The following is a 23,395-nucleotide window of genomic DNA, read 5'->3' as shown; positions in this document are numbered from 1 at the left end:
CACCCTAAAACCCTTCTTTCTGCCTCAAAACGCTCCCCTGACATTTCCACCCACCTGGTGCTTGGCTGGCAGAGACCCACCACGCTTGTACCAGGTGACGGTGGCCTGGCCTTGGCTGGCCACGATGCAGTCAAGGTCCAGAGTCTGTCCCTCAGACACAGAGGATGACGAGGACTCAATGCGCACCGGGGGCGTGACACCAGAGGCTGAGGATGACAGCAGCACAGTCACCCCATGGGGACATGTAGTACGTGGTCCCATGTCCCCAGCCCTTTCCAGTCCCCACTCACGGTAGGAGCCGGCCCCGCTGGGCTGGATTGTCACCATGACGCTGGCTTCCTTGGTGGTGGCCCCGCTGCTCACCCTGCACACGTATTCGCCTGAGTCGGCCGCTGTTACGTGCAGCAGCCGCAGCCGGGAGCCAGACACCTGCAGGGAGGGGACAGGGGGTTACTGGAGCCTGTGTGGGACTGCTGGGACTTGCACAGGGACTTGCAGGCTTGCACAGGGGCTTTTGCTTTGCAAGGAGACATCTGGGCCTGCATGGAGCCAGGAGAGCTTGCATGGGACCATCTGGGCTTGCTCAAGTGCCATTTGATCTAGCATAGGACAATGCATGCATGTGGCCACGTGAAACTGCCTGGATGCCAACTGGGCTTGCATGGGGACAGGTGGCATTGCATGGTGCCACCTGAGATTATGTGGGAACATTTGGGTTTGCACAAATGCCATTTCTGCTTTGACAGGACCAATCAAGCTTGCACAGGGCTTGCACAGGTTTTGCCTGAGGACATCTGTGCTTGCGTGGGGACATTTGGGTTTGCCTGGGGACATCTAGGCTTGCACATAACCATATGGCCTTGCACAGGGCCATAGATCAACCCCAACCTTCACTACCTTAGGGACAGTCCACTCTGCATCCCCTACCTGGTGCCTGGCCGGCAGGGACCCGCCACGCTTGTACCAGGTGACAGTGGCTTGTGCAGGGCTGGCAATGACGCAGTTGAGGTCCAGGGTCTGTCCCTCGGTGACAGTGGAGGATGAGGACTCGATGCGCAGCGGCGTTGTGCCCCCTGGGGCTGGGAACCGAGATGGAAGAGTTAGAGACAGCATAGTGCACCACCACGTGTCCCATCTAGGGGCATCAGGATCCTGGGAAGATACCAGAAGCAGGACCCAGACTGTGCCATGCCCCCAGCTGCTGGGGACACAGCAGGTGTTCAGCTCCATCCATCTCTGCTGGGTGCTTTCTGCATGGCTGCATGGCAGCTCTGCACCCCTACAGGTGTGCCTATAGGGCTGTCCCCAAAAGCTGCTACCAGGTGGGACCCAATAACAGTGAACCCAGAATGAGCACGCACACAGGTGGCAGCTCCAGGGAGTGTCACCCACCCACACCCTGTTCCTACCCCGACCCCACTCACGGTAGGAGCCGGCCCCGCTGGGCTGGATTGTCACCATGACGCTGGCTTCCCTAGTGGTGGCCCCGCTGCTCACCCTGCACACGTATTCGCCTGAGTCGGCCGCTGTTACGTGCAGCAGCCGCAGCCGGGAGCCAGACACCTGTGGGGAGGGGACAAGGGGACACTGAACTCCATGTGGGGTGTTTGGGCTCGCATGGGCACACCTGGCCTTGCATGGGATCACCTGGGCTTGCATGGGACGACGGGTCAAACCCACCCATCGCACCCTAAAGACAGTCCCCTGTGCATCCCCTACCTGGTGCCTGGCCGGCAGGGACCCGCCACGTTTATACCAGGTGACAGTGGCTTGTGCAGAGTTGGCAATGACACAGTTGAGGTCCAGGGTCTGTCCCTCAGTAACAGTGGAGGATGAGGACTCGATGCGCAGCGGCGTCGTGCCACCAGAGGCTGGGGACAGAGACAGGAGGGTGACACTGTGTCGCGCTGAGCCCCACTGGCACACGAGAGCCGGCTCGGTGCCGCAGCACATGGGGACGGCCTGTGGGCAGTGCCACCCCCAGCCCCACTCACGGTAGGAGCCGGCCCCGCTGGGCTGGATTGTCACCATGACGCTGGCTTCCTTGGTGGTGGCCCCGCTGCTCACCCTGCACACGTACTCGCCTGAGTCGGCCACTGTCACCTGCAGCAGCCGCAGCCGGGAGCCAGACACCTGCAGGGGACAGAGGGACATTGGAGCTCGCATAGGGCTGCTGGGGTTTCCATGGGGCCACCTGGGCTTGCACAGTAATAACAGAGCTTGCAAAGAACATGAATTCCCAGCCTTCCCACCTTAGAGACAGTCTCTCTGACATGCCCTACCTGGTGCCTGGCTGGCAGGGACCCGCCGCGCTTGTACCAGGTGACAGTAGCCTGTGAGGGGCTGGCGATGACACAGTTGAGGTCCAGGGTCTGTCCTTCAGCCACGGTGGAGGAGGACGCCTCAATCCTGACGGGAGCCTGGCCACCGGAGGCCGGTGGTCCTGAAGGGGGAGAGAGTAATGGCCAGATGATGACATGACACTTGGGGCCACCCGTGGCCACCTGCAATGCAGAGCCCAGCCTCACCGTAGGACAAACCAGAAGTGGACACAACGGTGACGATGACAGACGCCTCCCGGACACCGGCCCCTGAGCTCGCCCGGCACACGTACTCGCCTGAATCAGCCACGGTGACGTGGGGGACACGGAGACGGGACCCTGATACCTGGTGGGGACACATCAGTGTCAGAAAAAGGATCACAGGGCAGCTTTTGGGGCAGCCTTCTGTTTCCTGTGCCCTACCTGGTGGCCTGCAGGCAGGGAACCTCCGCGCTTGTACCAGGTGACAGTGACCTGGCCAGATCCTGCCACCACACAGTCCAGGTCCAGGGTCTGTCCCTCAGTCACAGAAGGTGATGAGGATTCAATGCGCACAGGTGGTGCAGCTCCTACAGGAATCAAGGTGGGCTGTAGGACCAGCAAGCACCCAGGGCACCCCAAAATTGCCCCCAAGCCCTGCGGCATCCCCAGAGCGGCATTCCCAACCCTTACCTGGCACCACCACCACCTCGATGCTGGCGCGAGCTGTGCCAGCGGCACTGGTGCCCACGCAGAGGTAGATGCCACCGTCAGCGACAGTGATGGAGGGAATGAGCAGCGTGGCGATGTCAGTGCGCTCAGAGCGGGACTGCAGCATGGGGACGGGGTGAGCGATGCCTGGGGCACGCCACCAGGCCCCAGAGCAGCTCCGGGTGCTGCAGCCAGCTCACCTGAGGTGGCAGAGAGCCACCCTGCTTCTCCCAGGAGATGGTGGCAGTGGGTGACCCCGACACACGGCAATACAGCCTCACTGTTGAGCCCTCCTGCACCTCCGTCCGCTCCGGGCTAACCTGCACCCTTGGCTCATCGGCACCTGTGGGCAGCACGCATTCAATGCCAGCACCGAGATGCAGACATCGAGGACATCAAAGGACGCTGGGGACACTGGGGTGCAATGCTCACCTTGCACACGAAGGTAACCCCGTGCCATGTCCTGCCCGGCGCTGCTGCGTGCGCGGCATGCGTAGTGCCCCTCATCGGACGGCTCGACAGCACTGAACCGCAGTGTGTCACCCTGGACAATCGCTCGTGGTGGCAGCGCACCTGCAGGGACATGGGCACCACATCACCCCCGCTGCATCCCCCAGCCCGGTCCCCACGTTCCCATGCGAGGTGAGCACCTACCGAGCCACTCGAGGGTGGGCGCAGGGCTGCCGGTGGCAACGCAGCGGAACTCAGCAGGCTGCCCCAGTGCCACGCTCAGCTGCGCCGGCTCCACGCTGGCAGTGGGGGCGGTGGCAGTGGCAGCTGTGGTGACATGTGGCGGGGGCTCAGGGTGCGCCGGTGCCCTCCGGAGGGTGGCACAAAGCAGAGCAACGGCGTGGTGTGGGGTAAGCAGTGGAGCCTGGCATGCGGCAGGCAGGGGGTGTGAGTGGCCCCAGACGGGTCCCCCTGCGGTGACTTACCCGGTCTGTGCCCCTCCATAAACTCAACAGGTCCATAATACATCTGGGTCTTTGAGGGGGCTGCAAGGGGAGGATCAGATTTAAGTTTGGTGGGGCCCATCACCCCAGTGTCTGGGTTCCAGCTTTTCCAGGAGGAGCTTTCACCCAAACGACACGTGGGGTTCCCACTGCTCAGCCCCTGCCCTTTTGGAGGTGCCCTTCAGGGCTTTGGGAGGGGGAGGAACGCACCCTGGACGTAGAGCGTGGCTGTGCCCTCGTCCATGTCCAGCATGTTGGAGCCAGTGCACACGTAGACACCGGCGTCCTCAGGCTGCACGTTGCGGATGGTGAGGATGCCGTTGAAGTCCATGGCGCGTGATGGCAGCGTCCCGTGGTTCTGCCGTGTCCACACCAGGGTGTAGGCAGGGGACTGGGGGAGGACAGGGAATGAGGAAGCACCCAAGGGTGCTTGTAGGACCCACACGGTTGGATGGGCACCCAGGGGTGTCTGTGTGCCCTGCATGGCACTATGGGGACACACACAGGGACAGATGGGCAGCTAAATGTGTTTCCAACCCCCAGGTGGACACCCAGAGGTGTCTCTGAGAGCCATATGCTGCCACATGGGAGCGTAGGGATCTTTATGGCCTGGGAGACACCCAAGGGTGTCCCTGAACCCTGGGTCCAGGTAGGTGCCCAGTGGTGTCTGTGTGTCACAGTGGCCTAACGGTAGCTGTATGGTGATGTGGGCACCCACAAGGCCTGAAAGACCCAGAGAGCACCCATGGGTGCCCATATTTCCCTAACAATTCAGAGAACGCTCTCTTTGAGACCTACTGAGCTCCCAGGAGTGCCCATGCTCCCTGCTCACCTTGCTCTTAGCTGTGCAGATGAAGGTGACATCAGCCCCAGGCTTCACCCTCTGCACCCTCTTCTCCTCCACAGTGACAGTGATGGGCTTGGTGGGGGTCTCTGTGCACAGACAAGAGGGCTGAGCGCCATCCCCACCCTCGTCCCTGGTCACCACACCGCCACCCACCCTGCCCTACCGGTGACGATGACCTCGGCACGGCTGGAGTTGCTGTGCTGCAGGTTGCGGCAGGAGCAGACGTAGACACCGGCCTCAGAGGGCTGGATGTTGGCAAAGTGCAGCTCCTCACCTGGGGGCACAGGATGGGTGAGACTGCCACGTCCCCGTCCTCATCTGCTGTCCTCATCCCCATCCCCACCCTATCCTTGTCCCAGTCCCTTCGACCCCTTGTGGCTGTTTCCAACTGCACGCATCCCCATCCCTACCCAATTCCCGTCCCAGTTCCTTGTCCCCATCACTGCCTCCACCCCATCCCCAGCCCGGGACCTTGCCTTGCCCACGGCTCTGTGCACTACTGGGCAGGGGCCGCCCATCCTCCCGGGACCAGTGGTAGTACAGGGGGGGTTCTCCACTGGCCTGGCACCGCAGTGTGACCGCACTGCCCTGTGGCACCGCCGTGCGCGGTGGGTGGACACGGACAGCAAGCAGGGATGGAGAGCCCAGCGGGACACAGGTCTGGCCTCGCACAGTGGGGTCCCCTGTGTAGCCTGGAGCACACCTGTGGGGTACAGGAGGAGAGGATGTAGGGGATGATATCGGGATGGGGATATCGGGGTGACAACGCTTAGATGAGGATGGTGGGGGGGATATGGGGGTGATGATATGGGGGAGGGATATCAGGATGGAGACACTGGGGTAAGGGATACTCAGGTGAGGATGTGACAATATTGGGGTGAGGAGACTGGGAGGGGATAAGGGCTGATGACATTGGGTTGAGAAATCGAGGTGAGGATGTTGGGGCAAGGATATGGGATCGACAGACTGTGCATATTGGGGTGGGATTCTGGGGTGTGGATGTTGTAGTGCAGAACTGGGGTTGAAACAGAGGAGGGATATTGGATTGGGGTAATAATATTGGGGTGGGAATGTTCAGGTGGGGATGCAGGGATGAGAATATGGGGGGGATGTCAGGATGGGGATATTGAGGTGATTTTATCTGGATTATGGATGGAGATTTGGGGGTGGAGATAGTATACGTGGTGAGGACATGAATATAGAATATGTTGTGAATATATCGTGGTGAGGACAATCAGGTAGGGATATCGGCATGCGGATTGGGGGTGGGGACATCCAGGTTGGTCACTGGAGTGGGAATATCGGGATGATTCCGTAAAGGTGAGACATCAATGCAGGTACACTGAGGTGCAGATATCAGAGTGGGTAAGGACACAGGGGTGGTACATCAGGTGGGAACAACAGGGTGAGGATAACGGGGCGGGTCCATCAGGGTGAGGACACAGGGTGGGTGCACCAGGTGGGTGCATCGGGCGCTCACCGCTCGCAGTACTGCCCGGTGTATCCTGGCGCGCAGGCGGTGCAGCGGTACCCGCCACCTCCCAGGCTCTCACAGGTCCTCGAGAACCTGCAGGAACAACAGGCAGCACGGGGCCGTCCCCTCCTTTCCCCTCCCCGTGCCCACAGCCCCCAGCACTCACTGGTTCTCTGGGTGCAGCAGCGGGCAGGCGCAGGGCTGGCAGTCCTCAGGCGTGCCAGCAGTGGCATCCCCGTAGAAGCCGGGCGCACACTGGTCGCAGAAATCCCCCGCCGTGTTGTGCAGGCAGCCCTGTGGGGCACACGGCAGAGGGGGGACGGTGCTGGGAGGCGCCCCCGGAACCCTGCAGCACCGTGTGCCGCCAGCAGCCCTCCCAACTCACGGAGCAGAGGCCGCTCTCGGGATGGCAGCTGTCGGAGTGGCCGTTGCACTCGCACAGCTCGCAGTGCCCCAAGTACAGGCCGCCCCCGGTGCGCGTGTAGCCGGGCGCACAGTCCTGCAGGCAGAGGAAGGCCGGTCAGCGCCGTGGCCGCACACAAGGCACTGGGCCGGCAGAGCTCGCGGCACAGCTCACCTGGCAGGACAGGCCCCTGTAGCCCGGCGGGCACCGGCACTCCTCCACCTCCGGTGCCGGGGGCAGGCCAGGCCGGGGAGGCGCCGCTACGTCCATGCTGACGGCGGCGATGGCGGCCCAGGCCGTGCTGCTGGCGTAGGTGGCGCGGACGAGGATCTCGTCTAGGTCAGCCAGTGCCATCATCAGGTGCTCCCGCGTGGCCGGCCGCCCGTCCGGCCGCTGCCAGTGGTGCTGTGGGCAGGGGATGATGTCAGGGGGCGCCGCCTCCCTGCACCCCCTGGGGGATGAGGAGCAACCGAGCCCAATGTTCCCACCTCCCGGAAAACGATCTCGAAGGCACGCGGTGTGCGGGGCGGCAGCTCGGGCTGGTAGGCCACCAGCGTGATGTCGTTGCCCTGCGGGTGAAGGGGGGGGTCAGCACATCCCACTGCCAAACGCCCCCCCTCCCGTAATCATCTACTGACCGTAATCTGGATGTCGGCATCAGGCAGGGGACCCCCACGGCCCCCCGGGGTGTAGGTCAGCGTGTAGCGGAGCCGCCCACTGTAGGAGCCGACCTGTGGGTGGGAAAGAGGTGGTGGGAATCGGGGGGGGGAATTGGGGGCTGGCGTGTGGGGCCCTGCTCAGGGCAGTGGGGGGGGGGGAAAGGGGCTGCCAGTGGGAAAAGGATGCAGGGAGGTGGGGGGTGGGAAGGGAGATGGGGAAAGGGAAGGGAAAGAGGATGTGGAAAGGGGAGGGAAAAGTGAAAAGATGAAGGAATAAGAAAACAAGGAGAAAGGAAAAAGAGGGAGAAGGAGAAAAAAAAAAGAGGGGAAAAGGAAAAAAAAATAGGGGGAAAAGGGAAAAAAGGAAGGACAAATAAAAAAGTAAGGAAAGAGAAAGAAAGGAGAAGAAAGAAAGGAGAGAAGAAGAATGAGAAAGGAGAGAAGGGGAAAAGAAGGAGGAGGAAGAAAAAAAGGAAAAAGGAAAAAGGAAACAAGGGAATCGGAAGAATAGAAGAAAGAAAACAAAAGCAAAGTAGAAAGAAAAGAGGAGGAGGAAAGGAAGAGATAAAGGGAATAGAAAAGGAGGAAACGGAAAAGATAATGGAAGAGAGAAAAATGGGTAGAGAAAAGAGCAAAAGAATAGAAAGTGAAAATAGAAAGGGAAGAAAGAAAGAAGAGAAAAGGAAGGAGGGAGGAGGAGGCACTGGGAGTGCTCACCACAGATGGGCAGCTGAGGCCAGAGGCCCCACCAGCCCCGGGGAGGGGATGCCCACAACCATTACCTTGTCACCCAGGTAGGGCTGGGGCAGCTGCCAGTAGTAGGACTCGGGGGACAACTCCCCAAAGCGCCCGTAGGTGAGCTGAGGCCCCTGGGTGCCCATCTCCACGCTGAAGCCGGTGGCCACGCGGGTGCTGCGCTGCCGGTTCACCAGCGCAAAGCCCTGCCAGCTCCCAGCAGCAAATGGAGTTCGCACCTGTGGGACAAGGTGGCTGAGTGCCTCGGGGACACTGGGTGATGGCAGGGAGACCTGTGGGGCCCGTGGGGAGGGGGGACTCACCGTGTCGCGGGTGTAGGAGGTGCTGGTGCAGTGCTGCACGATGCCCATGCAGAAGCAAGGCAGGCAGCCCGCCGGGTTTTCGGCACTCAGGTGGAAGTGGTGGGGGCGGCAGGTGGCGCAGTGTGGGCCCTCCACGTTGGCCTGCAGGATGGGGCAGGTGACGCTGTCGTCCCCATCTCGGTATGGGGACAGGGTGTAGCGTGGGGACGTGGCTCACCTTGCACTGGCACAGCCCGCTGGCATCGCACCGCTCGCTGGCGCTGCCCCGCGTGTCACACTGGCACTGACCACCAGCAGCCCCTGGCTCTGGGGGCGGCAGGGTGGGAAAGAGGTTAACTAGGGTTCCCAGCATCAGCACAGGGACACCGCGCATCCCCCTCCCCAAGGCTCACCACGGCACAGCTCTCCCCGCAGTGGGTCCCCCACGTAGCCAGGCAAACACCTTTGAGGAAGGAGGAAACAAGGAGGTGAGAGGGATCCTCAATACCCTCACGAACCTCCTTGCCACCGCCGTCCCCTGCACCTCTCACAGAGCCGCCCGGTGTGTCCTGGAGCACAGGCACTGCATGTGGGCTGCCCGTCTGTGTCCTCAAAGCAGCTCCTGCATGAGACAGGGGGATGAGGTGACAGGTAAGTCCCAGATGACAGCCTTGGGGACACAGAGGGGTCTGGAGAGCACCTACTGGCTGTCAGTACGGGGACCATGGCATGGGCAGGGGCGGCAGTCGCCTGGGGTCCCACGGGTGGCATCACCATAGTAGCCAGGCTGGCACTTGTCACACTGAGAGCCCTCCGTGTGGTCCTGGCAACCCTGGTATTGTGGGGAGAGGATGATGCTGGCACAACAGAAGGGTCCCCACTGTGTCCCCCGCGCCATCCCCACAACAGTACGTGCTCACCTGGCACTCGCCAGTCTCAGGGTGGCACTCAGCAGCGTGCCCATGGCACTGACAGCGCTCACAGGTGCCCAGGTAGAGCCCGCTGGTGCTGCGTGAGTAGCCCACGTCGCAGTCCTACAGGGACAGGAATGGGTGTGGGCCACCAGCTGCATCCCAGGGCCGTGGGGAAAGAGGGGAGCTCACCTGGCACGAGGGGCCGCGGTAGCCGGGGGGGCAGGTGCAGTCTTCTACCTCCAGTGCCGGCGGCCGGCCAGTGGCATGGGGCACAGCCACATCCAGATGGACATCAGAGAGCCTGCGGGGTGGGACAGGACGTTCCCACCGCCCTTCCTGTGAATCCCCCGTCCCCGGGCAGAGTCACCCGCCCCACTACCTGCTCTCTGTCGGCTGCTCTGAGTAGGATGCGCGGATCATGAGCACATCGATGTCGGCCAGGGCCATCAGGAGGTGCTCCCGGGTGGCGTCGCGCCCATCCGCTCTGCGCCAGGCGTGCTGCTGGCACAGCCCCATGGTGACCAACACATCCTTGGAGCCAACACACCCACCCCAGGGGGACATCGGCTCTCACCTCGCGGAAGGGCACAGTGATGGTGGTGGGGACGCCGAGCGTGGGGCTGGCATCGGAGAAGTACTTGAGGGAGATCCCGTTGCCTTGCAGCAGGACATCGGGCTGGTACTGCAGCAGCTGGGCACCCGCCGCTGCGTGGTGTGTCACTGTGTACTTCAGCTCACCCCCATACGATGTCACCTGCACAGGGACAGGGCTCAGCCGGGCTCGGGGGCACTCAGCATTCCCTGTCCCTGCTGCGGCACCTTGTCTCCAGTGAAGGATGAGGGCAGCACCCAGAAGTAGACGTCACGAGGCAGCGTGTGGAAGTCTGAGAAGATGAGTTCCCCCGGGGCAGCGAAGCGCGAGCCCTTGATCGCTGTCCTCGTACCCACCAGGTTGGCCAGGTGCAGCGGTGCCACCTCCTCAGAGGTGACACGAACCTGCAGCAGTGGGGGGACGGGGCCATGGGCACCCATGTTGGGGTACAGCACGGCACACATAGCACGGCACAGTGCAACACAGCATGGAACAGTGTGGCACTGCACAACATGGCATGGCACAACACAGCGCAGCAGAATGTGGCTCACGATGGCACGGCACAGCACGGCACAGCACGGCACAGCATGGTACAGCATGGCACAGCATGGCACAACATGGCACAACATGGCACAGCATGGCACAGCATGGCACAGCATGGCATGGCACAACACGGCACAGCACGGCACAGCATGGCACAGCATGGCAGAGCATGGCACAGCATGGTACAGCACGGCACAGCACGGCACAGCATGGCATGGCACGGCACAGCATGGCACAGCACAGCACAGCATGGCACAGCATGGCACAGCACGGCACAGCATGGTACAGCATGGCACAGCACAGCACAGCACGGCACAGCATGGCACAGCACGGCACAGCATGGCACAGCACGGCACAGCATGGTACAGCATGGCACAGCACAGCACAGCACGGCACAGCATGGCACAGCACGGCACAGCATGGCACAATACAGCACAGCATGGCACAGTATGGCACAGCATGGTACAGCATGGCACAGCATGGCACAGCATGGCACAATACAGCACAGCACGGCACAGCATGGCACAGCACAGCACAGCATGGTACAGCACGGCACAGCACGGCACAGCATGGCACAGCATGGCACAGCACGGCACAGCACGGCACAGCATGGCACAGCACGGCACAGCATGGCACAGCATGGCACAATACAGCACAGCACGGCACAGCACGGCACAGCATGGCACAACATGGCACGGCACGGCACAGCACGGCACAGCACAGCATGGCATGGCACGGCATGGTATGGCACAGCATGGCATAGCATGGCACTACACAGCACAGCATGGTACAGCACGGCACAGCACGGCACAACGCCGCCTACCTGATCGCGGCTCCAGGAGGAGCTGGCGCACTGCCGTGAGACGCCCATGCAGAAGCACTTGAGGCAGCCGTCGGGGTTGGCATCACTCAGGTGGAAGGTCCCCACGGCGCACTCATCACACTGCCGCCCCGTCACGTTGGGCTGCGGGAGGGGGATGGGAAACTGGTGGCACTGGGAATGGGGAAACTGCAGGGGACTGGACCGGGTGCGGGGTGAAATGGAGTGGGTCCAATGGGGGTCAGGATCGGGTGTCATGGGGCTGAGGCTGGCTGACACCCACCTTGCAACGGCACGTGCCGCCCACCGCATCCTTGCCTCCACGTGCGTCACACTTGATGAGCTCCTGGCCTGTGGTGAGAGGAGGGTGAGGGTGGGCAGAGCCATTGGGGACGGAAGGGATGTGTGGGACACTCACCGATGCGGGTGCACTTGCCGCCAGGCTGGATGGGGTTTCCCTCATAGCCCGGGGCACACCTGCGGGGTACATGGGCTGGTGGGAGGAAGCCGAGGGACACTCAATCACAGATGGTGCTTCGCCCCCACCCTGCACACCCACCTCTCACAGCGGCGACCAGCATAGCCGGGGGCACAGGCGTCACAGGTGGCCTGGCCATCTGTGTCCAGGAAGCACGACTCAGAGAACCTACAGTGAGAGGACAGTGACGTGGGGATGGAGACGCAGGACCAGGACGTGGCACTGGGCCCTCCCAGGGCGGTACCCACCTGCGGGCCGGCTCCGTGTAGGGGCAGGGGCAGGGGCGGCAGGCAGTGGCCGTGCCCTGTGTGGCATCACCAAAGAAGCCAGGTTTGCACTTCTCACACTGGGGACCCTCGGTGTTGTGCTGGCAGTTCTGGGGGTTAACACAGGGCTTAACAGCACTGTCCCACAGCCAAGCTGCTGTCCCCCACATCCCCGTCCTCACCAGGCAGTGCCCGTAGACCTGGTCACAGGTGCTGGAGTGGCCATGGCAGCTGCAGCCGGAGCACGTCCCCAGGTAGGGGCCCTGCGGCACCCTCTCGAAGTTGGCAGCACACCGCTGGCACGACAGCCCCACGTAGCCCACCGGGCACCTGAGGACACAGCGGTGTGATGGTGGCACTGCAGAGGTGCCACAACCGGTGAGAGCATCGTTTTGCTACTGCCAGTCACCTGCACTCCTCAACATCCCCAGCGGGTTCCAAGCCAGTGTCCCCGGGGCCAGTGACATCCATGGCCACATCGCTGAGCCCCACGCTGGCCATGCGCCCATCGTACACCGCCCGCACCAAGATGCCTTCCAGCCTCTGCAGCACCATCAGCAGCAGCTCCCGGCTCACCGGCGCACCTGTCTCATCTTCCCAGTTGTCCTGCCGGGGATGGTGACACCGATGTCACCGAGGAGTGCCACCTGCGACCATCGGTAACGATCGGCTCCTATCCCCAGTGCACCCACCTCAGTGAAGGGGATGCGGCGGCGGTTGAGCACATCGGGCTGGGTGGCCCTGGCGTGTGCCCTGAGCTGGCGGCCGTGGCCCTGCAGCAGCACGTCAGGACGTGGGGCTGGCTCGGGGGGGCCTCGGCCCAGCCGGTAGCGCACACCATAGCTCAGCGCTCCCCCGTAGGCATCCACCTGGCAGCAGAAGCACGGGGTCAGCAGTGACAATGGATGTCCTCCAGCCCTGCCGCTGTCCCGTAACGCTCACCTTGTCGCCCAGGAATTGGGCTGGCAATGCCCAGAAGGCGTCGAGGGCCAGGAAGCGCCGGGACAGGTCCAGCAGCTGGAACTCCTCGGTGGCCACGTCCACGTGCAGCTGGGTGGCTGACAGGGCTGGCACGGATGGGGCCGATGGCACCGTCACATTGACACCTGCAGGGAGAAACTCAGCTCCGCACATCCCCAAACCCCGTGCCCCTCCCCGCCATCCCCATCACTCACCCTTGAAGTCATCGGGGCGATCGAAGCTCAGGTGAATGCGGTGGCGGTGACGGGCGGTGGCGTGGCAGGAGGAGGTGACACCGAAGCAGAAGCAGGGCAGGCAGCGGGACGTGCCAGTCACCTGGAAGTGGCCCTCAGGGCAGGGACCTGCGGGAAAGGGTGGGATGTGGGTGAGGGCACGGGGATGAGATGGGATGGGATGGGGCGGTGGCAGCAGCTGGGGACGCTCACCGGGGCGCGGGGTGACGGTGAGGACGCTGTCTGGGATGCCAAACACCATGCCACGGGTGTTGATGGCCTCGCAGGTGTAGGCGCCCTGGTCGGCCTCCTTCACGTCCCGGATGGTCAGCGTGCCCTGCCCGCCCTCGCTCACGATGGACACCCTGCACGGCAGGTCAGTGCACCGCGCGCCCAGCACGTGGCACCGGCACATCCCCAAACCCTGCACCCCACCGGCACCGCCTGCTCCAACCCCGCCCCCAGCAGAAGCCCCCCTCCCAATCGCTGCAGACCGGAGCCCCATCTGGCAACGCTCCTCCCACCCCGAGCCACACGCGGTAACAGCCCCGGCCCCGGCCTCCCACCCACCTGCGGCTGGCGGGGATGCTGCCCCAGTTGAGGCGCCAGGTGATGATTGGGGTGGGCACACCGGTGGCCACGCAGGTGAAGCTCACCGTCTGCCCCGGCACGGCCCGCACCGACTCCTGCGGCGGCGTCACCACCTGCGGAGGCACTACAAGGGGGACGGGAATCAGCCCCAGCAGAGGGATCCGCGTCAGCCCCAGCACCGCGCCTCGCTGCAGTGCCCCGCGTCCCCAGGTGCCACTTACTGCAGCCGACCTCGTCGGAGCGATCGGGGCAGTCGGGCTCCTCGTCGCAATGGTAGCTGGCGGGGATGCAGGCACCGCTGACCACGCAGCTGAACTGATCGGGGCGGCAGGGCATGCCGGGCACCTTGGTGGCTGTGGGGACATTGGCCGTCAGGCAGTGCTGTGCCGCGCGCCCCCGCGCCCCGTGCCACACTCACGGCAGCCGGTCTCATCCGAGCCGTCCCCGCAGTCGTTGTCCCCATCGCAGCGCCACAGCTTCAGGGCGCAGTGCCCATTGCGGCACTTGAACTCGTTGGGCTCACAGGGCGACGGGGTGCCTGAGGTGGGGGGAAGGGGGGCTCAGCGCCCGCAGGGCCGCCACCGCCATCCCCGCTCCCCGGCCACTCACCGCAGCCCTCCTCATCGCTGCCATCGGCGCAGTCGCGCTCTCCGTCGCACAGGTAATCGCGGGGCACGCAGCGCCCGTCGGCACAGGGGGTCTCGGCGGGGCGGCAGCCGTGGGGCGGTGGTGGGGGGCGGCGGGTGATGGGGGAGGTGGTGAGTGCCGGGCGGGTGGTGACGGCGGGGCGCGCCGTGCTGATAAACACGGTGCTGGGGGGCGGCTCGGCACAGCCCTCCTCATCCGACGCGTCGTGGCAGTCGGGCCGGCGGTCACAGCGGTACTCTTGGGCGATGCATTCACCGCTGCCGCAGGAGAACTCCAGGGGGGTGCAGGGGCGCAGGTGGGGGGTCACTGCAGGGGGAGAGCAGAGGTCAGGACAGGGGGTCCCCAAAGTCGGGTGATGCGTAGGGCATCGGTGACAAAGAGGGGCTCAAGGCGCTCTGGCACACCGCACTCTGCGCTGAGGGTCCCCAGGTTACGAGGTTACGGGGGTCCCCAGCCCATCCCCTCACTCACCGGCCCCCAGGCGCCGGAACTGGAAGCCGACGGGTGAGGTGACGTAGGAGGCGATGGAGCCAGCGGTCACCACGCTGTGCAGCACGGCTCCAATCTGCGCCTCGTCCCCGTTGCCCTCGGAGCCCACATCCAGCTCCACAAACACGCTGCCCTCCAGCTCCCTGCGGGCACAGAGTCAGCACCGCCCCGGGGCCCCCGCACACCCCCCAACCAAGTGCCTCATGTCCCCAGTATCCCCATATCCCCCAACATCCCACAGCCCCAAAACCTCCCCTGCGCCCTGAAACTTTGCATCCTTCCTGAACCACCTTGTACCCCCAAATCACCCCACCCCCCACACCTTCCTGCCCCCTGAAACACCTCAAACGCCTGACCACAGCATACCAACACAACACCCCTGCATCCCAAAACTCCCCATCCTTCCCCAAACACTCCTGCACCCAAACCCCCCCCACCATCCCCGATTTTCCCATCTCTCCAAATATCCCTGCACCCAGACTCCCCATCACGCCGTCCTTCTCTGCACCCCAAACCCCATCCCTCCTCCACTTCCCCAGCAACCCAAACCTCCCCATTCATCCCCAAACATCCCCTGCACTTCCCAAGCATCCCACTCCCCAGACTGCCTTGCACCCATAAATATCCCCCAAACCTTCCCACTCCCCAGGCCCCCCCTATGACCCACTCACTTGATGAACACCACGCTGACCATCTGCTCCCCAGGGATCTTGTAATACTCTGACTCCAGCTGATTTGGGAAGAGATACGGGGTCACGGCGTGCCCACCTGGTGCCCCCCAACCCCACAGCCCCCCAACCCCTCACCGTGTCCACCACAGCCTGGGACACCTCATGGAACTCCTCTGAGGTGGGGTCCTCCAGACGGGGGCTGAAGTCGATGCTGTGGGTGAAGTTCACCAGTGCCCGGAAATAAACTGCGGGGGGAGGGCAGAAAGGGGGGTCGGCACCCCAAAAACACCACCTTTTGGCACCCCCAGCACCAGCCCCCCCGCTGCCATGGGAAAGAGTGAGAGTCCTCAGAGAGCCACTTACTGATCGGGGGGTCATCCTCGGGCTCGGCCACCACCATGCCCGCCGGGGGGGGCACGGCCGCTGCCGCCGAGGGGAGAAGGAAGAGGAGGAGAGGAAGGAAAGCAGAGAGGACGGAGAACAGACAGAGCGTGAGCGCAGAGCAGTGTGGCGGTGTCACCTGGCGGCGTCACCCGGCAGCATCCCCTTACCGGTGGTTGCCAACGGCACGCCGGGCACCGGGGGCCCCCCAGCCACCAGCGCCACATCGCCACTGCCGAGCTCCCCGCTGCCATCTGCAAAAAGGAACACGGTGAGCAGTCGGAGGACACGCATCCCCCTCCTCAGATGCCACCCGGGGCTGCATTACCTGCAGACGCTTCATCCGCCAGCAGGTCCTCATCATCAGAGAGCTGTGCGTAGTAGCGCCGGCGCCACGTGCTGCCCACATGGTCGGCCACCGTGTCCTCGGGGAAGGAGCTCTCGGCTGGGACCCCGGCAGCTTGGCACACCTGGGGGGGTCACGGCCGTCACTGCAGGGCCACATCGCCAGGCTCCCCCCGCTGCTGGCCGGGCCGCATAGCTGTGTGCTGCGGTCACGGCGGGTGACGGAGGGGGGCTGTGTGTGTGTGCAGGGTGGGGGATGAGCTCATCGCCCCCCCCGGCTCTGCTCGCCGCCCACCACCGCATTCCTGCACCCGGCACCGCACAGCACACCGTGTGTGTGTGTGTGTGTGTGTGTGTGTGTGCACTGCAGCGTGCCATCACGTTGCACCAGCAGCAGCACCCAGCGCGGCGCCGGGGGGCAGCGAGGGCCGGACCCCCCCGCAGGCTGGCCGGGAGGAATCCGTCGGGGCAGCACTTTGCTGTGCAAACAAGAGCGGGTGGATTAAGCGGGCACTCTGCACGGGGCCCGGGTGGGGTGGGGGCAGATTTACCCAAACAATGGGTGCAAATGGCCCCCCCACTCCTCTTGCACGGCACAGACAGTGGCGCCCCAAAATAACCCGGCAGTCGGGTGGGGGGGGGATGCTGCTGGGTGGGGAGGGCTGCAGCCGGGGAAACTGAGGCACGATGCCATGCTGTGCGTGCGCTGAGCTGCGGGTGCTCTGCAGCCGCTCCCCGTGCACCGACTCGGGACTCTGCTCTCATTGCTGTGCACAGAACTGCAGCCGCTCTGCCCCCACGGGTGGGAGCTGCTCCCCGCCCCCCCCCCCGCTCCACCCCAGCTGTCCGGCGGCGGGTCCAGACGCCAGCAGGGCGCGGGGAGGGGGGGGGGGGGGGGCCGGTGTCCCCTCTCGGGTTTCCGGAAGCGGGTCGGGCTCACGCCCGGCCGGACACCGCCGCTCACATTTTCCATCTGCCGTCCCACAAGCCTGCCCGGAGCCGCGGCCGGGCCTGGGGGAGCGGGAGAGGAGGAAGAGGAGGAGGAGGAAGCACCACCCCGCTGTCACGTCCGCCGGCGCCACGTGCGGCTCCGCTCGACGCCCCGAAGCGGGGAGGGCCCCCCCCCCCACCGCCCCCAGCCGGGCTCTCCACTCCCGGCGAGGAAGAGGAGGAAGCGGGGGGTGACGCAGCACAGGAAGGCCGGGCCCGGAGGGGCCGGGAATAATAACCGGGGGGGGGTTATTAATAGCCGCCCCCCCGCCCCATTGTTTCCCCAAGGCCGAGAGGTGGTGTTCCCCCCCCGCTCCCCCGTTCCACTTCCTCCCGAGGACCGGGGGGGGGGGGGGGGGGGGGAACACAGCTGGACGGGACCCCCCTGGGGGGCAAACAGCTGCGTGACCCCCCCTTGCCCCCCCCCTGCGATATGGGGGCGAAACAGCTGCGGGTGGGAGCGCTCGGCCGGGGACACGGGGGGGTAACGGAGTGGGGGGGGGGGGTAAGGGGGGGGCGCATTCCTCCCCGCTCGGCATTGCCTAATTTATCCCGATTCGGGCCCCCCCGCCCCGCGCGGCCCGTCCGGGCCTTCTTTGGCCATATGAACGGACCCCCCCGTGTGCCCCCCCCATCCCCACGGGGGGGGGCCGTGCCAGCATGGCCCCGAGCAGAAAGGAGCTCTGTTCTCCGCCCCGGGCACAGTCCCAGCCCCACAGCTCGCCCCCAACACGCAGAGACACGGGGGGGGACCAAAGCGCCTTCACGCCCCCCCCACCCGACGGGACCCCCCCACAGCGCCCCCAGGGCGTATTTCGGGAGCGCTATTTTTGCATTCCTCCGTCACCCGGTAAATATAGAGCGGGTGCGACTTAAGGGAGGGGGCAGCGCCCCAAAAGTACCGAGACCCCCCCCCCCCCCCGCGGGGTCACATGGGGACGACGCGAGACCCCCATTCCTAAACGGGACGGGACCCCGCGGGGACCCCACCTCCTCCCCGGGACCGCGCCGCTCCCGGCCCACGCGGGACTCCATCCCCCCACAACCTCAACCCGGATTCCAACCGCTGGACGGGACGCCGTTCGGTGCCCTTCCCCCTCCCGGTGCCGCCCCCAGACTCACTCCGAGCGCCGCGAGCAGCAGCAGCGCCGCGGGCACCGGCCGCCCCATCGCCCCGCTCGCTCCGGCCCCGCTCCGCGCCCCGGCCCCGCTCCGCCCCGCCGCGCTGTGCCTCTGGGCGGGGCCGCCGGGAAACGCGCCCACGGGGGAACGGGGAGCGGGATGGGGGCGTGGGGTCAGAGAGCCGGGGCCGCGTGGGGACACCCGGCCGTACGGACACGGGGCTGCGCGGGGCACCGCGGGGGCATTCGGGGGCGTCGGGAGCGCGGTGTGGGGTGTTGGGGAGTGTGGGGGGGCCGGGGGGGCTCGGGAGCTGTGCGGGTACGGGGAGCGTAGGGGCTGTGGGTGTGCGGGGGACGCGGGGGGCTGTGCGGGCACTGCGGGCTGCGGACGGGCACGCGGGGGAGATGGGACTGGGGGGTGCAGCCGCAGGCTGTGGCGGCATCCGCACCCGCCCGGCAGGGCACCGGAGGCCGCGTGCCCCCCCCAAGGCTGGGTGTTAATGGTTAACCCCGGCCCCACAGCTGCTTGGCTCCCATGGGCAGCACCCCGCTGTGCCCCCCGCGGGGCGCTGGGTCACCACCCCATCTCCCAGCACTGTGCACATTGGGAGGGCTCGCAGCCCCGACCCCATAGGGCCGCCCCACGCCGTGCAGAGCCCAGCTGGGCACCAGCTGCCCGCTCCCAGGGTTGGCCTTGGGCCGGGGAGGGGCTCCGATAAAGGGGGAATTTAAGGCTGGCGGACGCCCCGTGCCACCTGGCCGAGCCTTTGAGCACAATGCTTGCGCTCCTCATCCCCCTGCTGCTGCTCGCTGGCGGTAAGCTGTCCCCAAACCTGCTGTTGTCCCCACTTTGGGGGGTCTGGGTGACCCCCTGGGTGACGGTCACCCCGTTGTGCAGGCTGCCACTCTGCCGTGCTGCCTGGTGGATCACGGGTTGTGAATGGGCAGGATGCGGTACCGTACAGCTGGCCATGGCAGGTGAGCAACATGGGTTGGTTTGGGTTGGAGTTGAGGTTTTGGGGGTTAGGGCTAAGGTTGGAGTTAGGGTTGAGGCTGAGGTTGGGGTTAAGTTTGGGACTGGGGGTTATGGTTAAGGTTAGGGTTGGGGTTAGGGTTGGGATTATAGTTGGAGTTAGGGTTGGGGTTGGGGTTGAGGTTGAGGTGAGCATCAGGACTGAGGTTAGAGTTGAGGTTGGGCTTATGATGAAACTAAGGTTGAGGTTGCAGTTATGATGAGGACCAGGGTTAGAATTAGGCTTACGGCTACGATTGATTGAGGTTGTCATTACGTTTATAGTTATGCTTAGGGCTAGGGCTGTCGTTGGGGTTAGGCTTGTTTGGTGAACAGAGGTGGGAACACTGCGGAGGGTGACAGCACCCTGCGGCCCTGCAGATCTCACTGCAGTACGAGCGTGACGGCACCTTCCGGCACACCTGCGGGGGAACCCTCATCGCGCCCGGCTGGGTGATGACGGCCGCACACTGCATCTCGTGAGCCGTGCGCCTGCGGGCACAGGGATGGGGTGCGGGCATGGGGTGACGTGGCGTTGCTTGGAGGGATGCACGGCGCAGCGTTGAGGTGGCAAGGGTGCAGCGGGGCAAGGATGGGGTGGGAGGGATGAGCGGGACGGGGAGCCCCAAGCCCTGGGGTCAGCGGGCACGGTGTCCTTGGGCAGCTCCACGCTCACCTACGAGGTGGTGCTGGGTGAGTACGACATGAGCTCCGCCGAAGGCCCCGAGCAGCGCATCCCCGTGGCGGCCGATGACATCTTCGTGCACCCCAAGTGGAACAGCTTCTGCTTGGCCTGCGGGTGAGCGGGGCGCGGCGGCGCGGGGATGCTGTCCCCACCTGGGGACCTCTCCCCGGTGACACGTGTCCCCGCTGATGCCTCGCCCCGGTGTCCCCGTGTGCAGCAATGACATCGCCCTGCTGAAGCTGCAGCACAGTGCTGTGCTGAACGATTACGTGCAGACGGGGCAGCTGCCGCCCGCGGACACCGTGCTGCCCAACGGCTACCCGTGCTACCTGAGCGGCTGGGGGAGGCTGAGCAGTGAGTGCTGGGATGGAGGGGGGGGCAGGGGGAAGGAAGGATGAGGGGTGGAGGGAAGGGTGGGAGGCCGGTTGGGCCAGTGGTGGATGGATGTGGGTGGTGGGTGGATGGATGGATGGATGGATGGACAGATGGTTGGATGGATGGTTGGATGGATATGAAACGGATGTGGGATGAACGACAGATGGGTAGATGGACGGATGGTAGATGGATGGATGTGGGGTGGATGTGAGGTGGAGGGATAGCCAACTGTAGGATAGATGGATGGATTATGGATGGATGACTGTTGGATGGATGGGTGAATGAATGGATGGCTGTAGGGTGGAGGTAGGATGGTTGGAAAAATGGGTGTTGGATGGGACAAATAGGTGGATGGATGGTTGGTTTATGGATGGATGAGGGTTATAGGGGGGGATGGAGGGATGAATGGATGGATGGATGGAGGGATGGATGGAGGGACGGATGGATTAGGTAGATGGTATCTCTATGGTAAGGATGATGGATCACTGGAACAGATTGTCCAGAGAGGTTATGGAGTCTCCTATGGAGACATTCAAGATCTGTCTGAATGCCAATCTGCGTGACCTATTGTAGGGAACCTGCTTTATGAGGAGGGTTGGACTTGATCTCTTGAGGTGCCTTCCAGCCCGTGTGATTCTGTGACTCTGTGGGATGGAGTAATGGACATGGGATGCTTGTGGGATGGATGGATGGATGGATGGATGGATGGATGGATGGATGGATGGATGGATGGATGGCATGGAATGGATGTGGAATAGATGTGGGATGCCTGTGGGATGGCTGAGGCTGGCGTGGAGGATGTTGGGCACAGCATTGTCCACCTGGGTCCCTAACACCACCCCTATTGCCAGCGGGGGGACCACTGCCAGACAAACTTCAGGATGCTCTGATGCCTGTGGTGGACCACGAGCATTGCACGCAGTCCGACTGGTGGGGCAGCCTTACCATCCGCACCACGATGGTCTGTGCTGGCGGCGCCGAGCAGGCCGGCTGCAACGTGAGTGCTGTGCTGCACTGCGCCGCGAGGAGGGGTTGGAGCACCCTAAACCATCCTGACCCCCATCCCGTCCCCAGGGCGACTCGGGCGGCCCCCTGAACTGCCAGGCTGAGGATGGGCACTGGGAGGTGCACGGCATCGCCAGCTTTGTGTCTTCACTGGGCTGCGACACTCCAAAGAAGCCCACTGTCTTCACCCGCGTCTCTGCCTTTGAGGACTGGATTGCTGAGGTGGGCGCTGGGCGCTGGGATGGTGGGGTGCAGAATGCCCAGGGTGTGGGGTGACGGGCTGCCAGGGGCCGGGACACCGGGGTGCTGCAGTGCTGGGGTGCTGAGGTGTTGGTGTGCTGGAGAATTAGGAAGCTGGGAACTGAGGTGTTGGGAAACTGGAGTGTTGGGGTGTTGGGGCACTGGGATGCTGGAATGCTGGGGTATTGGGATGTTGGGAAATTGTAGTGTTAGGATATTGGGGTGCTGAGATGTTGAAATGCTGGGCTGCTGGGACGCTGGTATGTCAGAGTACCAGAGTGTCGAGCTGTCAGGGTGTTGGAGTTCCAGCGTGCCGGGACACTGGGGTGTCAGAAGTGCCCCGGTATTGGGCTCAGGGATGCTGGGACATTGGGGTACGGGGGTGCTGGGGTGCCATGATGCTCTGATATTTATGGGTGCTGAGTGCCGAGCTCCCCCTGAACCACTTCTTTCTCCCAGACCATAGCAAACAACAGCTGAGCAGAGCAGCAGCGACCTCCGTGCTTCACAGCGCGCAAATAAACCCCCAGAGCTGACCCCGTGCGTCCCGTGTGCCGGGGGGTGGAGGGGGGAGGCGGGGACGCGCGCACCTGGTGAGAGTGGCTGCATTGCCAGCAGATGGCACTGGCAGAGCGGGCACGGCAGCACGGCAGAGTTGGGCACACGGGGATGCCGGGCACTGTGGGAAGGATCCCCTCACGGCGCCGCGATGTCGTAGGAATGGGGACATCCAGATATCAGAGGGATGGACACGGGGCGCCCTGGTGCCACAGGAATTGGTCTCCGACCTCCGCCCAAAGGCACCTGAGGCCGTGGGGGTGGTTTTCCCACGAGGTGCCACGGGGACGGGCGCCGACAGCTGGGCCCTGAGGAAGAAGCGCCCCGAGGTGCCCCGATGCCGCGGGGTTCCCTCCGGGCGCCCTGTTCCGGTCACACGGCCGTGGCGGCAGCTCCGTGCCCAGCTCTCGCCCGCCGCCTCCTGCCCTCCCGGCCCGGCCGTCTCCTCGCAACCACTGTCCGCGGCGCGTGACCGGGAACAAAGGGCCCTTTGATGGCGCCCGGCACGCATGGGGCCCCCGCTCCCCCCATCCCATCCCATCCCTTTGGGAGCCCCACATCCCTGCGGGGACGGGGCCACCCTGAACTGGATGGAAAATCCCCATCACGTCCCTCTGCAGGCGCAGGGCTGTAGGGTTTTATGGGCCCCTGTGACCATGAGGGGGACCTTTGCTCCCTGGGGGGGCCCTTTGCTCTGGCTGCTGAGGCCAGCTCAGCTCGTGACACCCTTGTGCAAGCGGTGCTGCCTGCACGAGGCTGGGACAGGTGGGTGGGCCAGGCAGGGGCAGCTGGCATGGGTGCTATGAGCCCCGGCATGGGCACCGCACGGCTGATGGGAGTGCTGCAAGAGTGGCAAGGGTGCTGCAAGGCTGCTACGGGTGGTGCAAGGTTCTACAAGGCTGGCACGGGTGGTGCGAGGCAGTATGGGTGCTCTGAGCCTGGCACGGGTGGTGCAAACTTGGCATGGGTGCTGAGAGCCTGGCAAGGGCAGCGTGGGGCTGGCACACGCACCACGAACCTGGCTTGGGAACTTTGATCCTGGCACAGGCGCTGCGGGGCCTGGCACGGCTCCTGCAAGGCTGGCATGGACACCG

The 23,395-nt window shown here is 64.4% G+C and overlaps 2 protein-coding genes across 17 annotated transcripts in view; one reads left to right on the top strand and one right to left on the bottom strand.

The window, feature by feature from the left end:
* HSPG2 (heparan sulfate proteoglycan 2) overlaps window positions 1-18,506 on the bottom strand; it is a 30,914-nt gene extending 12,408 nt beyond the window's left edge. For 3 of the 15 annotated variants that reach the window (XR_008208747.1, XM_052691677.1, XM_052691683.1), the window contains exons 1-56: window positions 18,428-18,506; window positions 16,299-16,440; window positions 16,141-16,224; window positions 15,725-15,834; window positions 15,590-15,648; window positions 14,901-15,061; window positions 14,391-14,735; window positions 14,200-14,319; window positions 14,003-14,134; window positions 13,761-13,905; window positions 13,404-13,555; window positions 13,173-13,319; window positions 12,940-13,103; window positions 12,690-12,866; window positions 12,407-12,603; window positions 12,180-12,327; window positions 11,980-12,107; window positions 11,813-11,899; window positions 11,672-11,730; window positions 11,537-11,604; window positions 11,257-11,397; window positions 10,118-10,294; window positions 9,873-10,052; window positions 9,678-9,796; window positions 9,488-9,599; window positions 9,305-9,418; window positions 9,089-9,216; window positions 8,929-9,006; window positions 8,798-8,847; window positions 8,623-8,711; window positions 8,406-8,546; window positions 8,130-8,321; window positions 7,327-7,419; window positions 7,177-7,257; window positions 6,863-7,093; window positions 6,671-6,784; window positions 6,452-6,579; window positions 6,292-6,378; window positions 5,283-5,514; window positions 4,975-5,080; window positions 4,797-4,897; window positions 4,175-4,355; window positions 3,947-4,006; window positions 3,666-3,788; window positions 3,444-3,584; window positions 3,212-3,354; window positions 2,994-3,129; window positions 2,745-2,890; window positions 2,529-2,667; window positions 2,283-2,443; window positions 1,995-2,133; window positions 1,720-1,871; window positions 1,425-1,563; window positions 928-1,079; window positions 291-429; window positions 55-206 (exon numbers count right to left, since the gene is read on the bottom strand). Coding sequence is in view for 14 of the 15 variants with exons in the window: in XM_052691677.1 (XP_052547637.1) it covers window positions 55-206; window positions 291-429; window positions 928-1,079; window positions 1,425-1,563; window positions 1,720-1,871; window positions 1,995-2,133; window positions 2,283-2,443; window positions 2,529-2,667; window positions 2,745-2,890; window positions 2,994-3,129; window positions 3,212-3,354; window positions 3,444-3,584; window positions 3,666-3,788; window positions 3,947-4,006; window positions 4,175-4,355; window positions 4,797-4,897; window positions 4,975-5,080; window positions 5,283-5,514; window positions 6,292-6,378; window positions 6,452-6,579; window positions 6,671-6,784; window positions 6,863-7,093; window positions 7,177-7,257; window positions 7,327-7,419; window positions 8,130-8,321; window positions 8,406-8,546; window positions 8,623-8,711; window positions 8,798-8,847; window positions 8,929-9,006; window positions 9,089-9,216; window positions 9,305-9,418; window positions 9,488-9,599; window positions 9,678-9,796; window positions 9,873-10,052; window positions 10,118-10,294; window positions 11,257-11,397; window positions 11,537-11,604; window positions 11,672-11,730; window positions 11,813-11,899; window positions 11,980-12,107; window positions 12,180-12,327; window positions 12,407-12,603; window positions 12,690-12,866; window positions 12,940-13,103; window positions 13,173-13,319; window positions 13,404-13,555; window positions 13,761-13,905; window positions 14,003-14,134; window positions 14,200-14,319; window positions 14,391-14,735; window positions 14,901-15,061; window positions 15,590-15,648; window positions 15,725-15,834; window positions 16,141-16,224; window positions 16,299-16,440; window positions 18,428-18,475 (7,470 nt within the window). In the remaining variant the exon portion in view is untranslated. The remainder of the gene's footprint in view (window positions 1-54; window positions 207-290; window positions 430-927; window positions 1,080-1,424; window positions 1,564-1,719; window positions 1,872-1,994; window positions 2,134-2,282; window positions 2,444-2,528; window positions 2,668-2,744; window positions 2,891-2,993; window positions 3,130-3,211; window positions 3,355-3,443; window positions 3,585-3,665; window positions 3,789-3,946; window positions 4,007-4,174; window positions 4,356-4,796; window positions 4,898-4,974; window positions 5,081-5,282; window positions 5,515-6,291; window positions 6,379-6,451; window positions 6,580-6,670; window positions 6,785-6,862; window positions 7,094-7,176; window positions 7,258-7,326; window positions 7,420-8,129; window positions 8,322-8,405; window positions 8,547-8,622; window positions 8,712-8,797; window positions 8,848-8,928; window positions 9,007-9,088; window positions 9,217-9,304; window positions 9,419-9,487; window positions 9,600-9,677; window positions 9,797-9,872; window positions 10,053-10,117; window positions 10,295-11,256; window positions 11,398-11,536; window positions 11,605-11,671; window positions 11,731-11,812; window positions 11,900-11,979; window positions 12,108-12,179; window positions 12,328-12,406; window positions 12,604-12,689; window positions 12,867-12,939; window positions 13,104-13,172; window positions 13,320-13,403; window positions 13,556-13,760; window positions 13,906-14,002; window positions 14,135-14,199; window positions 14,320-14,390; window positions 14,736-14,900; window positions 15,062-15,589; window positions 15,649-15,724; window positions 15,835-16,140; window positions 16,225-16,298; window positions 16,441-18,427) is intronic. The other 12 variants (XM_052691678.1, XM_052691680.1, XM_052691688.1 and 9 more) reach the window with 12 other exon arrangements.
* A 315-nt stretch (window positions 18,507-18,821) lies between these two features.
* On the top strand, window positions 18,822-22,279 carry CELA3B (chymotrypsin like elastase 3B). 2 transcript variants are annotated; one of them, XM_052691747.1, is made up of 8 exons: window positions 18,827-19,242; window positions 19,325-19,404; window positions 19,820-19,917; window positions 20,103-20,237; window positions 20,341-20,477; window positions 21,350-21,495; window positions 21,573-21,725; window positions 22,203-22,279. In XM_052691747.1, the coding sequence occupies exons 1-8, from the start codon at window positions 19,203-19,205 to the stop codon at window positions 22,221-22,223; spliced, it is 810 nt and encodes a 269-aa protein (XP_052547707.1). In that variant the 5' UTR covers window positions 18,827-19,202; the 3' UTR covers window positions 22,224-22,279. The 2 variants fall into 2 exon arrangements, with proteins under 2 accessions (XP_052547706.1, XP_052547707.1); XM_052691746.1 differs by having other exon boundaries at window positions 18,822-19,242; window positions 21,573-22,279.
* Window positions 22,280-23,395: the final 1,116 nt, after the last annotated feature.

Source organism: Tympanuchus pallidicinctus, unplaced genomic scaffold (genome assembly GCF_026119805.1).
Source record: "Tympanuchus pallidicinctus isolate F22 unplaced genomic scaffold, pur_lepc_1.0 scaffold29, whole genome shotgun sequence".
Classification (NCBI taxonomy): domain Eukaryota; kingdom Metazoa; phylum Chordata; class Aves; order Galliformes; family Phasianidae; genus Tympanuchus; species Tympanuchus pallidicinctus.
The sequence above is the reverse complement of the archived record's forward strand: the minus strand, read 5'-3'. Positions and strand labels throughout refer to the sequence as shown.